We start from the raw sequence: 17500 nt of genomic DNA on the forward strand, positions 1-17500 counted from the left end.
TACCCACATGCTGTCCTGAAGACCACCCATCAGTCCGAACTCTAGAGGAAGCCGTCCAAGCGAATCAAGAACGAGTTCCTGGGGGCAGCATGAGCCAATGCAAGATGGCGCCACTATAAACACTCGCCTGCGCCAGAACGGGCTGGGCCGACCATCAGGCCCCACCTGGAAGAAGCCTTGGGCCGACCATCACGCCCCACCAGGAAGATGCCTACCGGCGCAACAGGCAGCGACCAAAAAAAAAAAAAATATATATATATATATATATATATATATATATATATATATATATATATATATATATATAGATATAGATAGATAGATAGATAGATAGATAGATAGATAGATAGATAGATAGATATAGATAGACATATATATATATATATATATAGAGAGAGAGAGAGAGAGAGAGAGAGAGAGAGAGAGAGAGAGAGAGAGAGAGAGAGAGAGAGAGAGAGAGAGAGAGAGACTCACGTGAGGATGATTCAGTGTTACTCCTTCATGTGTGTGTGTGTGTGTGTATTGATTTCTAGCAAAACTGCAACTTTTGGCAGACGGAGTCACGCCCCCCTTCTATCCAGCTCGGGGGCGCGCCCCCCAGTTTGGGAACCACTGCCCTAAAGCATGGGCCGTCAGTAAGCTACGTCTCTTTCTCTCGTATAATCGTATTCGCTAATTTTCTGCTACGTATGCCGTTAATATAGTGGCCTGTCATTTAGGGAGCCACTGCACCCTTTTTTTTTCAGACATCTTATCATTCACTCCTGTGTACTGTATGCACGGTGCAGGTCAGGGCTGAGGGCTCACTCGGCCTGATGCACCGCATTGTTGGAGTCGCTGCTTTGGCTGCGGCGTTGGCTCGCGCAAGGGGCTCGCGGCCCTTAATTTACGAAGCTTTGATTAAGGTTCCGGTGACCGGATTCAAAATATGATTGGGTCCGGGTTTTGTTTCCGTTTCATGGAGGTCTTTGACTTGAAGTGTTCTCAAGATTTAAAACAAAACCATGGAATTTACCTTTCAATTATGTTTCTAATTTTGTTCTTGGTTTAATTATCTAACATTGATTTGGCCTTTTTTTGTGATTTCAGTTGTTTCATTTCAATTTTGTGCTGGCATTTCAATTAAAGGATTTCGACTTTGCCTACTAAGACATTTACATACCAAGTTTCATATCGATCTGAAAAAAATGAATGTCAGCCTCTAAGTGGAAGGCGTCTTCTTTCCTTAATGCTATAAAAAGACCATCAGAGGCCGTATCTGAAGTCGTAACGATGACCACAAGGCTCACGTGGGTGTGGTTGGCTGCCTCGCCTCATCACGGGACAGCCAAGGCCACTCGCGGACCTCAGCGGGCGGCAGAGATAAGCGATAAACACATCCATCACTTTGGAAAGCCCCATTCCAGGGGTGAAGAGCCAACCAAATAGATGCCTCTGTTTATATATAGAAGCCTTGTTTACTCATATATCTAGTTCAAGGTTACAATAAATCACGTGACTGAAGCAAGATATTGTTCAGCGTGTGTTTGAAGTAACAACTTTCCTTTACAACATGGGGTCACCTTGTACCTATACCGCAATTTTCAACCGTGTCCGCCAACCTGCCTGGGCTCTAGACACTTGTAAGTCAAAGGTTAAGCTTGCACGGCTGTATTATCAATGTAGGCAAAAAGCGCAAATCATGCAACGTTTAGGACTGTGTCACAAGATTTAGCCTGGCAAAGTGGTGGTGGTGGGGATGAGGGGAATGGTGGTTTAGGCGAGGGGAGGGGAGCTTGAACTTGTACCGCACGACCTTGCTTGACGTAATGCTGGTGGGTGGTGGTGAGGGAGACGTGATAACTGATCAAAGGTTCTCTAGACTCCTTGTGACTCACTGTGACCGATGTGTGCATGTACCTGATGACCCTCCACCCTACACACACGCCCCTGTTGACACTCATTTTCTTTTATCATCAAGGGTAAAGCACGAATGGGAAATGGCAGGTGCACAGGGGGGTAAGGAAAATATTACGAGTGTATAGTTTTATGATAAGTCCACCATTATTGTTTCGATATGTGGGCTGCTTAGTGGGCGTCCTGTGTGTCTGTCTCCACACCCTCATTACAAGTGTGGGACATTTCCTCCACCTGAACCTTTTCCCTTAAAGACTCCCCCCCCCTCCACTCCCACACCACCACTACGTGTTTTTCTTCCTTTGCTGTTGAGCATTTCCCCTCCTAGACGTTTCCTCCAGTTCCCCCCCCCCCCTGCTTCTTTATTTACTACACCTATCGATCATCAACATTCAAACTAACCAGTCCGACCAAGATATTTAATCATCTTTCCTCCTAAATTCGTAATAAATCTTGCCAGTGTCTCGTCATCATGGGTCAGTGCTGTCAAATATACCCACGGGGAAAATGTCATTAGGAGAATATACCTACTTAGAGGGGAAAATGTCCAGGAGGGAGGGGACTCTACGGGTAAAATATCACACGGGAAACCGTTCACAGGGGACCAGGGCCATCCCCCCTCATGACACACCCACGACCTCAAGTGACCCCTTCTTAGACCTCCACAGTCCTCCCCTTTTCGGACGGGGGATTATTACCCTCCCAACCTCCTCCCTCCCCCGCCGCTCGTCTAATCTCTTTACATGACGTTAATGATGATTGGTCATGTTAAAAAGCAATACGATTGTTTTGATGGCTCATAAACACAACTTATCACCAGGAGGAGACCCTTGCTGCTGCGTCATCCTCAGCCTCGTCATGGCGGGGAGAACAGCTGGTGAAGGATGGCACGGATTATAGACTCTCGGAGGATTTAACTTACAGAGAATGAGGTGCATATTTTCTGCAATAATGATGGTCTTTTTTTTTTCATCCATTAACGAACGTCTGCAATTACTGGCTTTATGGCTCGCATTATCGGTGGTTTGTGTGACGGGTTACGCGGATTATAATTACAGGCTCATGGATGATTCTAACTTAAAGGGAATTGAGGGGCATCGTTTCCGGGGGTAATGATTCTCTCTCTCTCTCTCTCTCTCTCTCTCTCTCTCTCTCTCTCTCTCTCTCTCTCTCGTCTGAAATGATGGATTTGAAGATCACGTCATGGCCACTTTTTTTTTTTTTTTTTTTGCAATAAAGGAAACATCATTTTTTACCAGCACTCTCCTGTCTGTTTCAATGCCAGCAGCGTGTTGCGGAGCATTTTTGTATTTCGCTTTTTTCACCCCCTTCGTGCCAGGCCAAAAAGAAACAAAAAAATAAGTCAAACAAGTATAAAAAAAAGTCCTCAAAATGCTGTTCTTGTGAAAAAAAAGCCAAAAAATGAGATCGAATTTTGTTATAGAGGTTTGTGTGCCGATGATGGACTTCAGTCACTTAGTTTAGACTCGTATTCTCAAACATTTCGGGCTTACACACCCACATTTCATAAGGCTTTCGTAGAGGTTGTGGGTATTTCCGTGAGTAGTTTTATGAGCCTGATGATAGTTTGACAAGCCTTCTGTGCCATGAACGTGAAACACCCTCATGAGAACCCGACTAATCTCTTTTGCAGCCTTTGTAACTAGTTGATGTGAGAGGCGGAAGCGTCTGAGAGTACCGACATAGAATCCTTGGCTACAGCAGTAACGGACACTGGTCTCGTATCGTCCGTGTATCTCGGCCCCGCCCAGCAACAGCCACCTGCACGGGGCGCTAATGCATAATCATGTTTCTCGCGAGGGGAAAGTTTTTGTATCAACCCTGCTATTAGCTGGAGATTGGATCACTTTAGCTGGCTTAATTGAGGGTTATGCTGCCCTTAGATGTTTGACGACTCCTTGCTGGGGTTGAATAATGGTCAGAGGGGATATTAAGTATAGGGTGTGGCCATCCTGATACGCGGGGTTGATAGACGTTGCTATGAGGAATGCTTCGTTAGACTAGAAAATAATACTATTGTCACCTTTCTCGTATGCTCTCACTTTTCCCGTGCTATCCGCAACCTTTCTCTTTTCTCTTTCCCGCTCTGGAGTGACTGAGAATGAGCCCTTGTTCCAACCTCCCCGACGAGCCCGGGGAGCAAAGTAAGAAATCCAGGAGAGTCTTGGTGTAGCTGAAGGAGGTAAACACTTGACTATTGACTTCAGAATACCACGAAGGCTTCCGATGAAATATTTTTATGCCTGCCAGTGGTCGCGTCTGAATCGCGGTGCAACATTTTTATTGCGCGTATTCGAGAGGAGGATACACAAGGATACTGTGAGGCGTTACGTAAGGGGAGAGAGAGAGAGAGAGAGAGAGAGAGAGAGAGAGAGAGAGAGAGATGCGTCCTTTCCCCACCCTGATCCCCATCGTCCGAGTGTTGTCACTTTACCTAAGGTAAGTTTACTTGACATCGCAGGTGTCAGACTGACAAAAGACTCCCTTCAGGTGGCTGCCACAAGAAAAAACTCACATCAGTTAACAGAATGACAGGACTGACAGCGGGGGGAGAGAGAGAGAGAGAGAGAGAGAGAGAGAGAGAGAGAGAGAGAGAGAGAGAGAGTATTCAGCCTTTTATAACTTGTCTGTGTACATGCAAGCACCAGAGGTGCTTTACAGCTTCAACATATCTACATAACAATAGTGTAGACAAGTACTGAAAACACGTTAAGGCTACACGTATAATGCAATGTTTGCAAGACATCAACACTGCTGATGCTATTGTTGACATTCTTTTTTTTTATTTTCCATGATCTACATTATGCATAATCATGTTATATGCACTCCAGGCAGCGGGCAACGTGTCTGTCAGAGTGCAGGCCATCGACTCATGCCATGACACGACAAGGTTTCCAGTGATGTCAGGGCCGCCGCTTGCTCCCCTCGTGACTTGAACCACGTCATTGACCTGAACAACACTCAGGGAAGCAAGTGTATCTGGAGGCTACCACTGAGTGTGGCGGTGTGAAGGGCCCTTAACCGGCACCATTATGTGGCAAGGTTCGTGAACCTCTCAGGAACAGCGCATGTCGCCCCACGCACCCACCACACCACGCCCTCCGCCCTGCACACTCATTGTAGAGACGTAATGAAACAGATTAAGTACCTGAAGCAGACAAGCTCTTCTAAAACTCCAAGAAATGCACCTTGACACAGCCAGAGCTGGAGACACACTGCTGCCGGGAAGGCGGCGAATTCTGGGGAAAAAGAGGGCCATGTGCACGTCTGTTTCCCCTAGCCCACGCAGCGCTGGCCCACTCGACATTGTAACACAAATTGTGAAAAAGCAGTAAGCTATGCAAGGGGAAGGGAAACTTATTAATAGTTGAAATTAAACACTTCACCGTTGTCCAAAAGTAAAGGCATGCATCACTCACCTGCCACGAGCACACCTGCACGTGAATGGTGAACCTGTGCACAGGGGCGGGTATGATACACTAGGGCTTCACAGACTTATCGGTTTGTTTCTTTTACTTGCTTCTTGAGAGGGAAAGTAAGCAGGTGTTCTCCGGGTAAAGATCCTCTTTCTACTCTAATACCGTATCCGTGTCTGTCGGCACTTCTGCACTTCCGTTCTGCCGCAAAATGTAGCTGTGCTGCCAGTTTCCCCTCTTTGGCCCATTATCTTTTTTGTTTTTTTCTGTCAGAATCCACCCTATGGTGATTTTTAAATACTTGTGTAATACCATTATACACATGTAAAAAGACACTCAAATATGCCTTATCATCTAGGGACAAGACTGTCGGAATTTCCCTAAAGAAGGGGAATATCCGGGAGGTTCATGACTGCGCCGGTGCGTGGCGGGCCGCCGGGGCCATGCCGGGTCCATCCAGGATTTATTGTTGCATTACTGAAACGTACTATGCCTGCCTCAGGCCCATCCTCCTCGGCACTGTAGACTTGAGGCTGTCGGCGTGGTCGACTTTACCCCAGCGCGTGTACCTCTTAAGTAATCCAGCAAAAATAACAAAGAAACTGGCAACATTCACAGCCGGGTCTTGTGGCGCGTATTGATCATGAAATCTGTATCCCTCGACGGCCGGTTATATATGTCACTCCCAGGCGTGGCGGCGGCCAAACCAGAGAGCCACATTACCCATGGCAACCAACAATAAAATAGAGGTGTACAGGTAGCGGTGGTGGGCGACGTGCAGGTGGGCGTGGCCAGTGCCAAGGGGAGACGAGGGGACGTGCGAGCGAGCACCGGGAGGAACATGACTCAGGGAAAATGCCTGACGATGACTCACGCCCAGGTATCAGTCTCGGCTGAGGGTCTCGCCTTACCATCGAGGGTCCGAGTAAACATCCTCCCCTTCACCTCGCCGCCTGAAGCAGACTTTCGGCCACACACACACACACGCGAAAATCTTGAATGTTGTGGGCATTCCCGCTTCCCTTGACCCACCATGCAACCAACATTCGCCAACCGCTCGGACAGTGACACATTTTCCAGGTGGTTGACGTGGCACACACACACACACACACACACAGGTGGACGATTAGCCGGGAATCTGTTGAAATGTTAGTCGCTCTCTCTCCCCGCCATCCCACGCAGGTTTTCGCCGAATTAATGAGAGGAACTCTACACACACACACACACACACACACACACACACACACACACACACATACTGATAAAAAAAATACCTGACTTAAAATTTTATACTCTCAAACACACGCACACGCACCACACCTTCCTGGCTACCTGTTTGCATGCCTGAGCGGTTATTACATTGATCTAGGTGCACATGGCGTCTGTTATGATAAATTGTCCCCTCACACACCTATCCACCTGTCTGTTTGTCCGTTTGATATCCTCCTGCACTAATGAAGCGTCTGTATTGTTCGGTATTAATCAACATGTATACACCTTTCCCCCTTACCTTTGTATACTGACGTGCATGCTCTCTCTGCGTCCTTCCCTCCACCTTCCCTTTCTCCTCTCCTTTCCGCCTACGCCCTACCCTCCCTCCCTCACTTCTTTACTTCTATCCTCACCCTCACACCTGCCAACGCTATGAATAAATTACTCTGCCTCTCTTCAGCAGCAGGCAGGTTGGCGCTGCGGGCTCAGGCAAAGGTACGGCCAAGGGGGTTTGCGCAAAATTACCAAAGTCCGACTCTCACCTCTCCTTCCCATTTTTCAAGCAGCAGCAAATTTGGGCAGGTCAGGGTTGCGCTCTTTCTCTTTCGTTTGCTCTCTCTCTCTCTCTCTCTCTCTCTCTCTCTCTCTCTCTCTCTCTCTCTCTCTCTCTCTCTCTCACATCAATTCATCGATGCAGCAAATAAAGCGAACAGAATGTTGGGCTTCATTAAAAGAAACTTTATATTCAAGAATAAAGATGTAATACGATCCGCTTTACAATAGTTTAGCCAGACCCCACTTGGAATATGCGGTACAGTTTTGGTCTTCACACCATGCAAAGGACATTGCTAAATTAGGTGTTCAGCGTCGGGCAACAAAAATTATCCCTTCCTTGCGCAACAAATCCTACGAAGAAAGGCTTTCCACCCTTAACATGTTCTCACTTGAGAAACGTCGCCTCCGAGGAAAACCGATCGAATGTTTTAAAATACTTAATGGTTTCACGAATGTAGATTGAACAAAATTGTTTATGATCGATGACACTTTGCGAATGAGGAACAATGGCATAAAACTCAAATGTCGACAAGTAAATTCAAACTGCACCAAATTTTTCTTCACCAACGTTGTAGTGCGAGAATGGAATAAGCTCCCACCGTCAGTGATCCAGTGTAACACGATTGACTCCTTTAAAAACAAGCTCGACCGTCACTCCCTTGAACTTAATATTAACCAAAGTAGAAAAGCAACGTTTTGGAGCCATCTGATTAGTGGAGATTCACTTAGGTTTAAGTACAGACCACCTATCCTGGACCATGGGGTCTGTGTGGTCTGATTTTCTATGTAATTCTATGTAATTATCTCTCTCTCTCTCTCTCTCTCTCTCTCTCTCTCTCTCTCTCTCTCTCTCTCTCTCTCTCTCTCTCTCTCTCTCTCTCTCTCTCTCTCATAAACCCCCCCCCCTCCCCTCATTCGCCCCTTTGATAGATTAGCGTGCCTCTCCTTCTCTACGATTTACACCTGCAGCTCCAACCGTCCCTTCTGCAATTATTATATGGTTATACGTCGTTTCCCCACGTAAGAGCTCTCTATACACCCCCTATTTCCTTCTGATTGGCAATTCCCCCAGCACAGCGTCAGTCACATACTCATACCGTACATGTAATCAGTGCTCGGGTGTTTACAGATATCAGACAAAGGGAAGGAAGAGTTGCATGCCGAATCTCCCATACAGGAGGTCACTGTACATGCCTTTTTTCTTCTTATGCTTCTCTTGAGATACTACACTGATTTCCATTCCACACGCCCCTCCCACAACTCCACCCCCCGAGCCCATCCTGGTACTGAAGTGTATGAGAATATCGAGCATTAGCAAGGGAGATTAGCATGTAGTACAACGGGGAGTAGCATTCGCGTGCAGGCTCAAGAATGTTAAGGAATTCGCCGCTCTGTAGCAGGTGGATCATCGCCTAAGCCGGGCCGCTCTCCCCGCCTCCCGCCGTTGCTAGGGTGTTGCTAGGGACGCCGCCCGTACCTTCAAGACTGCCACAGCAGCCACAGAAGGCGCCGCTGGTCTGACTCCCTGTTGTAGGTGCGTCCGGAGGTCCTGGTGCTGTCCACATCCATGCCCCTGCAAGCCTAGGGCTGGATGGAGAACCGAGCACCGCCACGTAAGGGCCACAGACACAAGGGGCGCGGGAGGTGACGCCCCACGCCGCCCCGCCAGGCAGCAGCGGGGGGCGGCTGGTGCATCAGGACTGATCTCGCGGGACTGCAGGCAACACGTAGATTCACAGAGGCGCTGAAACTACACTAGCCAAGTAATTATCTTATCTTTACAAGTTGATTTTTTTTTCTTATAAATCACTGGGTTATATAGTTTTTAGTGATTCGAATTGATCACTCAGGTAAATGCCTGAAGATACAGTCCATTAAAACCACAAATCATAAGGTTAAGTTCGTGTAGCCATAGTGTGTAAGTCAAGCAACAATAGTAATCGCATAACACAAGACTGCATCATTATTATATTAGAAAAAAAAGTGGAATAACGTGTTCGTCTGAAATGAGCATGTAGCGATATGGGAGACGTTATGAATATTTATCTGAACGTGACAGTGGCGTTGAAAAGTATTCTGTGGGGACGAAAAGAGTTGTTACGATCGGTGGGGAGTTCAGCACTCCTGCACGATGCTAGAACTGAATCGATCATGGATAAAAGACTGACACTATCACACTATACAGGTTGGCAAAGTAATTTTCCTCCGTGGTGGTTAGCACGCCCAACTACGAATTCCTGGGCCTGGGTTCGAATCTCGACCCTGGCAGTCAACGTGCAGCCAACTCAGCTGTTCATCCTTACATTTTGGCTGGTCAATAATTGAGTAACCTATAGAAGGTAAACTGTGGTAACCCGGACGTCACACTGGCCCTGAGTCCCAGAGTAATGGATTATTACCCCTCACAGGGTCAGAGGGCCAATGGGACGGAGATAAATACCGAGACTACACAGTTTAATGTATACCCCAACTTTACCTGTAAGCAATGAGAAGTAATTATAGCTACATACATATATATATATATATATATATATATATATATATATATATATCTATATATATATATATATATATAGATATATATATATATATAAAATGTATATATGTACGTATCTATCTTTATTTATCTATCTATGTAAACCGACAGATAGACAAACAAACAGACTAACACACACAAACACACACACACACACACACACACACACGCTTCCCATGATGCAGCCCCACCGCTGGCAGCTGGCCAAGTCCCTGAAAGTCTTCTCTTGGTTTCCCTCTTCATGGAAGCGCTCACAATGAACAAAGCAACCGGCAGCCCTGCAGACACGAGGACGTGACTCTGTCAATGACGTGTTTGCGTGTCTTACAGGATGTCGATCAAGCTGGAGGACATGCTGACGGTGGTGAAGCCGCCACCGCAGGCACTCGACCTCTTCCGAACCAAGATCAAGTGTAAGGAAGACTTCGACAAGGCCTACGAAAAAGTCCCGGAGTACAAAATTCGCCCCGAGAAGGTAAGGCGGAGAAACTCGGTAACATGTGATTGAAACAGATTGAACATCTTTGTGAAGGGCTGGAACTTAAGGGTTAGAGGGAAGCGGGGGTAAACGAACACTAAGCAAGGGAATCAAATAGAACTACAGGAAATTATATATAAGGGTTTTTACCAATATACTTTGACATTTTTTTATCAAATTTGAACGCCGGAAAGAATCTGTCAGCAGTCAATATACAAAGTCTGCAACTCTGAAAGATGCGCTTATATCGACAATGCCATCATTAAACCTTTTTTTTATTATATTGAGGCGAAAGTGAGAACAGATTCGTCTTGAGAGAGAGAGAGAGAGAGAGAGAGAGAGAGAGAGAGAGAGAGAGAGAGAGAGAGAGAGAGAGAGAGAGAGAGAGAGAACATTACCTCATTTTCATTTTTATGGTGAAATTAATTAACACACCGGCAGCAATACACACACACACACACACACACACACACACACACACACACACACACACACACACACACACATGCATGCACACACACACACACACACACACACACACACACACACACACACACATCGCGACCCCACGAAAGGGATATATGGAGTGTGTGCCCCGTAGACTAATCTTTAATCTTTCTTGATCGCAGGCAGGAGCTTTCTGTACACCAGTGAGCAGTTAAGAAAGTTAGGAAGCGAACTTAATAGGCGCACCTAATATTATCATAGCCGATCGAGGATTCAGTACGTTTCCTAACTTATAGGCGGTAATGTTATAATTGTATTTCGTAAAGAATCCTTATAACCAAAAACTAACTAAAATTATGAGTATTCTTTTTCTTGAACAGAACATTGAATAAACAACAGAACAATAATATGAAAATACGTTCATATTTTATACGACAACTGTGGCCCGAGGCAGCAGCGCACCCCGTTTTGCGGGTATCAGATACCTTAAATAAGCATATTTTTACTGCGCAAAGCAGGTGATGTCACTTATTGTGATTTCGTGAGCTTTCATATTTATCTATTTGTGTATATTTCCTGCAGGCAAAACTTATATTACTACTTTCAATTTTACTAGTGACACGACTTTGTGACTGTTTATCACAATAGAATTTCACTCAGTTAAGTGAATCAGACACCATAGAAATATGACCAGTGTGTGTATGAATGAATACAAAGATAAGCACATACTTTGATTTAACTCCAGGATGTCTCATGGATCATTTATAAATAAAAACAAAAATCCGGATAGGCTACTCTAGCCCACTACCGCCACTCGAGGCACATAAACAGTCCCTGCACCAAGTTCGTACCCCACTATTGGTGATGTTAGGTGCGCCTATTGTAATCTCTCATCATATGTATTCAGATAAAATATATTATTAGTTAGTTTTTATGTTAAACTTATGCAATATAGTCTCATATTATTCATATATCATCATTGCACATACATTTGTTAGTTCAGTTGTTAACGTAAGTAGTGAACTCACCTTTATATGTGAAAAGATACAGACCAAAGGCTAAAGAAAGTTCCCGTAACCCGCTGCTTCCAGAAAAAAAACTTGAGATTTAATTAGCAAACACGCTTATATTTATTATTAGATATCTTGCTTATGAACTACAACCACGTATTTCTCGTATTCAAAGGATAAATACGCCTGTTTGTCAGTTAAAGGTCTACAGGTGTAAGTTAAACCACCTGTGATTAACACTAACTGTGCGAGACGTCACATGATTCTCGGAACGATCTGTATTGCTCCAGATTTGTGTCTACGGAAGCTCGAGATAAGATAACATGGCCCGAAAGGTTTATCAAGCCTTTTATTACTCATTGCTTATCGCCACGTGACGGGCACCAAGGAGAACGTCCCGAGGTGCGCGCTGCCCGGTAATTAATTAGGCACTCACTTATGCTTTCGTTTGGGATGGAACGCGAGCGGCAGACGCGATCGTATACGTAGTTACTAATTTATTACAGTTGGAGGGAATTTTTGGATGCATAGAAAAATAGTGCCATGTCGTTAGAATTATTGCTATCATTATTACAATTTTGTTATTATTATTTTTGTTTTTATTATTATTATTATTATTATTATTATTATTATTATTATTATTATTATTATTATTATTATTATTATTATTATTATTATTATTATTATTATTATTATTATTATTATTATTATTATTATTATTATTATTATTATTATTATTATTATTATTATTATTATTATTATTATTTTTATTATTATACATCATCACCACTACTACACTTATCCAAGATCGACAGGGAAGACAAACAAGAACTTCATTAAAGGACGCGAGGACACACGGAAATCGGGAGTCTGCAGGAGGTCAGTCGGCCCTCGCAAGGCAGCTTCTGTAAACCAGTAACCTGTCATCACTAATTTACAGAGCTTCTAACCTCTGCTGATGTCTGCAAGAAATCGCACTTATCACAAGGCCTCCGCGGTTGTTCTCCTTGTCCTCTAAACACGAACGCGCGGGAATCCAAGAAGGCTATTCGCTTTAAATTAAGGTTATGGGTTGGGTGCTGACTGATTTTCCTACACCCAGCTGTATGCGTGGTTGTGTGTGGGTGTGTGGATGGGTAGGTGGGTGGGTGGGGTGTATGACTTAGTACTTCTTGTTTGTTTGTTTTTAAGGTCAAGTACTCACTCATTCGTGCGGTTGTTTGTGTTTGTGCTGTGTAATATGGCTGTTTGTGTCTCTGGGTTCAAGGCGTTTATTTAGACTGTGTGCGTTCGTCTCCGTCCCTGTGTTATTCTTAGCTGCCTGTGAATATCTGTCTGCTTGTCTGTTTATGTTTAGTCTATAATTTGCGCCTCACGTTTGGATATTTACTAGCTCTTTCCTTCCTTCCTCGTTTATTGGAGAGGTTATTTGTTTGTTTGTTTGTTTGTTTGTGTTTCTTCCTTTCTTTCTTACTTTCTCTCTGTCTTTCGTTTGTTCGTTTGGTCCTTCTTACTTAAGTGATTTATTTGACCGAGACATTTAGTTCACGAATTGCTTGGGTATTTAGAAAGTTAATTAATTAGTTAGTTAGTTAGTTAAGTGGGTAGATAAGTAGGTAGGTAGATACTAGATAGGTATGTATATATGTAGGTAGGTGGGAAGGAAGGTAAGTGGGTAAAAAAAATAGGTAGTTAATTAGTTGGTTGGTTAGTTATTAGTTAGTTAGTTTGTGTTTTTTGTGTGTTGTTTGTTTGGTTGTTGACTGGTTTATCAATTAGTTATATAAAGAACGTTCCTTCCATAATTAGTTTGTTTGCTTGTTTATTTGTTTTGTATTGTTGTTATTAGCCAGAAAATTAGTTGGCTAGTTAGTTCAGTAAAAAGATACTGGGTGTTTATATATTTTCTCCTCGATTTTCTCAAGACTTGCAGAAACTCACATTGTCAGTTTTATTAATGACCATAGAAAAATACTTGGATTAAAATTTGTAACACTAATAGGAACAGTAGTAGAAGCATAAATGGCGCCACTATAAAAATTGCCCGTGCCATGACGGACTTGGGGCGACCACCAGGCCCCTGAAGAAAGCTTGCCGGCGCTCTATGCGAAGACGTAAAAAAAAAAGAAAAAAAAAGTAGTATTAGTAGAAGTAATAGTAGTAGTTGTAGTAGGAGGAGGAAGAGGAGGAGAAGGAAGAGTAATAGTAGTAGGAGGAGTTGTAGTTGTAGTAGTAGTAGTAGTAGCAGTAGTAATAGTAGTAGTAGTAATAGTAGTAGTAGTAGCAGTAGCAACAATAGTAGTAATAGATGTAGTAGCAGTAGTAATTGTGTTGGTAATGGTGGTACTGGCGATAGAAAAAAATATATAAGTACGTGTGTGTGTGTGTGTGTGTGCACCACCAAGGACCCAGTGCTGAGGCTGATGTGTTGACGTCGAGCAGGTGCGGCCGGGAGACGTGATGGGGGAGGGACCGGGGGGCTGGAGGACCTCCCAGGGCAGGGGCAGCGAGGAGCCCCCCCAGGCCACCTACGCAGACCCTCTCCCCCCCTCCATGCGGGGACTCAACATGGACGAATTCTACGAGGTCAGCCACTCCTTCCCTCGCCTCTTCATGTTTGTTTAACCTACTTGCGATGGGTCCCCGCCTTACTTTTACACGTGATTCTAAACTTATTATTTGTCATGTACATTGCGGGGGTTTGTCATCCCATCAACACGACCCGTTACAAGTGATAGTGCATGCTTGTATTATTTTCTAACCTTAATATCCTTGTTTACACCATTCTTCACACGATTCATGAAGATTTATAAGTTGTGCATGCTTTCCTTTTTTTTCTAAACTTCATTCTGCTTTTATTTTTCTCTCTTAACTTTATTATCTTCGTCGTGCACTGTGTAGAAGACGGTACTCTGCTTTTCTTTTTTCTCTGTTAACTTTATTATCTTCATCGTGCACTGTGCAGAAGGCGTTATTCTGCTTTTATCTTTCTCTTTTAACTTTATTATCTTCATCGTGCACTGTGTTGAAGGCGTTATTTTGCTTTTATTTTTTCGCTCTAACCTTTATTATCTACATCATGCACTGTGTAGAAGACGGTATTCTGCTTTTCTTTTTTCTCTCCAACCTTTATCATCTACATCGTTCACTGTGTAGAAGGTGTTATACTGTTTTCCTTTTTCCTCTAAACTTTATTATCTTCATCATGCAGTGTGTAGAAAGCGTTATGCTATTTTCCCTTTTATCTCTAAATTCTGCTCATGCGATTCGTACCATTAAATAAAAATGGTGCAGGATCTCTTTCTTCGTCTAGAATCTATCATTATGTAGCGCACACGGTGGCGGGCTCATCAATTCACACGCCTCGCTGTAAGTGGTGGTGCTGGGTTCCTTCTTCCCGAACTTCATGATGTTTGTAGCCCGGACGGCGAGGATGTTTTTATCATGTTTATAAGATTCGATAGAAGTGGTGGTGCTCGATTTCCGTCTTTTTTTCTAGTTCTTGTAAATTAAATATGCCAAGTTCATCACTCGGTTTCAAAACAAGTGTTGGTTGTTTTTCTCTCTCTCTCTCTCTCTCTCTCTCTCTCTCTCTCTCTCTCTCTCTCTCTCTCTCTCTCTCTCTCTCTCTCTCTCTCTCTCTCTCTCTCTCTCTCTCTCTCTCTCTCTCTCTCTCTCTCTCTCTCTCTCTCTCTCTCTCTCTCTCTCTCTCTCTCTCTCTATATATATATATATATATATATATATATATATATATATACGTTTCGGCCTATGGCGCTGGTAGGCTTTCTTGGTGGAGAATGATGGTCAGCCCAAGCCCGTTGTGGCGCAGGCAAGTGTTTATAGAAGTGCCGTCTTGCTCGGCTCATGCTGCCCCCCGAGCTCATCTTTGACCCTTTCTTGAGAGAGAAGCCAGAGTCCGGGTTTATAGGTGGTTTTCAGGACAGCATGTGGGTATTCTTAGACCACTCGGCGGTAACTGAAAAATCCCAACTGTGTCGGCGGTCAGGACTCAAACACGCGTCCTCCTGGACGCACCGCCGGCACGCTAACCACTCAGCCACCGCCGCCCCATATATATATATATATATATATATATATATATATATATATATATATATATATATATATATATATATATATATATATATATATATTCTTTCATCACACTTAGTTGCTTATAATGAGGGGTTATTAAACTAATATATTTCATATAACAAGACTGCTCAATATTTATACACGATTCGGCAAAAATGGGAGTGTATGATTTATTTTCTTACATAATTTCTTCAGCTCTCTTAGGTGAAGGATGTCAAGATCACCACACACTGTCGTAATGAGTGGTTGCGTTACTTTCTTTCTTTCATATATACCAACATTTATCAGACACGTGTACATAACGAGGGGTGGTATTTTCATCTTTCTGTTTATATCAGTTAAATCAATACTGTCCTAACGCAGAAGAGCAGATCAATTACAAATGTTTGTTCTTTTTTCCTTATTTCCTTTACGTAGCCATAAAAGTGGTTTATATGGTGCTTCTCTCTCTCTCTCTCTCTCTCTCTCTCTCTCTCTCTCTCTCTCTCTCTCTCTCTCTCTCTCTCTCTCTCTCTCTGTTCTGACAGGCTATACATATCCACCGATCTATCTAACCTTTCACTATTTTTAGAGAGCATACTCCATTTCATGTTGATCGTCTTCTTTTATCATTTACGTCGGTATAAAAATAGAACATACAGAGCCTTTTTTGTCCATCTTTCTCCCTCTTTTTATGTTAGGATAATGAATTCGAAGCTTTATGAGGCGTCGGCGGCAGACACACAGACACACATAACGGCGGCCAGGCGCGACCACAGACACCAAGAGTGGGCATCCAAGGCCCCGTCGCCGCCGGCCCCCTGGCCTCGAGACTCTGGCGGCGAGGAGTGTGTGGAGGACAGACTCGTGGGTTTGGTGCCTGGAGCATGGCTCCCTCCCTCTCCCCCTTCACCCCCCACCCCCCGTCTCTCTCTCTCTCTCCCTGGTCAGCACTCTTGTTGACTGACTTAACCTCCAATTTTAAGGGCAAACCACCTTAGCCTACTTGGTGTGGACTCAAACGGACTGGCCTGTACTTCTGTTTAACTTTTTTTTTTTGTCTGTGTGGCTGCTCTCTCTCTCTCTCTCTCTCTCTCTCTCTCTCTCTCTCTCTCTCTCTCTCTCTATCTCTCTTTCTCTCTCTCTCTCTCTCTCTCTCTCTCTCTCTCTCTCTCTCTCTCTCTCTCTCTCTCTCTCTCTCTCTCTCTCTCTCTCTCTCTCTCTCTCTCTCTCTCTCTCTCTCTCTCTCTCTCTCTCTCTCTCTCTCTCTCTCTCTCTCTCTCTCTCTCTCTCTCTCTCTCTCTCTCTCTCTCTCTCCCTTCAGTCACTTTTACCTGTTGTCCATCTTTATCACCTTGAACAGGTTGACATAGACTGGAGAATGTTGACCACTGCTCGGCCTAAGAACCGCTGCGAGGAGGAGATATTTTCAAGGTAATGAGACTTACCTTCATCAGTGCATTCCTCATTAACGTTTCCTTCACTTCTTTTGTCTTCCTTAACGCAGTGTTTTTGCTTGGTCCACTTCCATTAATAAATTTTTTTTAAACCCTTTTCTCTCGCCTTTCTCGACTGCAAGTTTCTAAGCAGTTATTATGTGTTTCCTTAGCTTCCCCACTCTACTCGCTTTGTTTTCATCGTATAAATCTTGTGTGTGACCTCATTCATCTTCCTTTTGTTTTTCGTTGACTTGCGTCTTTTATTCCCCTGTCCTTCCTCTCGTCTGCCACCTCCACCACCTCCCGAGCATGCCTGTGAATGAACCTTGCTCCCATTGTAAACCCACTGTTGTCTTTATTGTAAGAATCATGGGGAGCCTCCTTAGCCTTTATTTTTTCACCCATATTGGCTT

At 44.0% G+C, this 17500-nt stretch overlaps 2 protein-coding genes across 9 annotated transcripts in view; one reads left to right on the forward strand and one right to left on the reverse strand.

Annotated features, from left to right (window-relative positions):
- The window catches only part of LOC126998914 (putative mediator of RNA polymerase II transcription subunit 12), a 39545-nt gene extending 33230 nt beyond the window's left edge, over nucleotides 1-6315 (reverse strand). For 3 of the 6 annotated variants that reach the window (XM_050861159.1, XM_050861157.1, XM_050861154.1), the window contains exon 1: nucleotides 5066-5229. The gene's annotated coding sequence lies outside the window, so the exon portion shown is untranslated. Of the gene's footprint in view, nucleotides 1-5065; nucleotides 5230-5336 lie in introns of those variants that run through there. The other 3 variants (XM_050861156.1, XM_050861155.1, XM_050861158.1) reach the window with 3 other exon arrangements.
- LOC126998917 (uncharacterized) overlaps nucleotides 1-17500 on the forward strand; it is a 73459-nt gene that overhangs the window by 49372 nt on the left and 6587 nt on the right. For 2 of the 3 annotated variants that reach the window (XM_050861170.1, XM_050861169.1), the window contains 3 exons: nucleotides 9967-10111; nucleotides 14014-14157; nucleotides 17012-17082. In XM_050861170.1, coding sequence (XP_050717127.1) covers nucleotides 9968-10111; nucleotides 14014-14157; nucleotides 17012-17082 — 359 coding nt within the window. In that variant the 5' untranslated portion in view covers nucleotide 9967. Of the gene's footprint in view, nucleotides 1-8476; nucleotides 8864-9966; nucleotides 10112-14013; nucleotides 14158-17011; nucleotides 17083-17500 lie in introns of those variants that run through there. The other variant, XM_050861171.1, reaches the window with a different exon arrangement.

The sequence above is a fragment of the Eriocheir sinensis genome, chromosome 15 (genome assembly GCF_024679095.1).
Source record: "Eriocheir sinensis breed Jianghai 21 chromosome 15, ASM2467909v1, whole genome shotgun sequence".
Taxonomy (NCBI): domain Eukaryota; kingdom Metazoa; phylum Arthropoda; class Malacostraca; order Decapoda; family Varunidae; genus Eriocheir; species Eriocheir sinensis.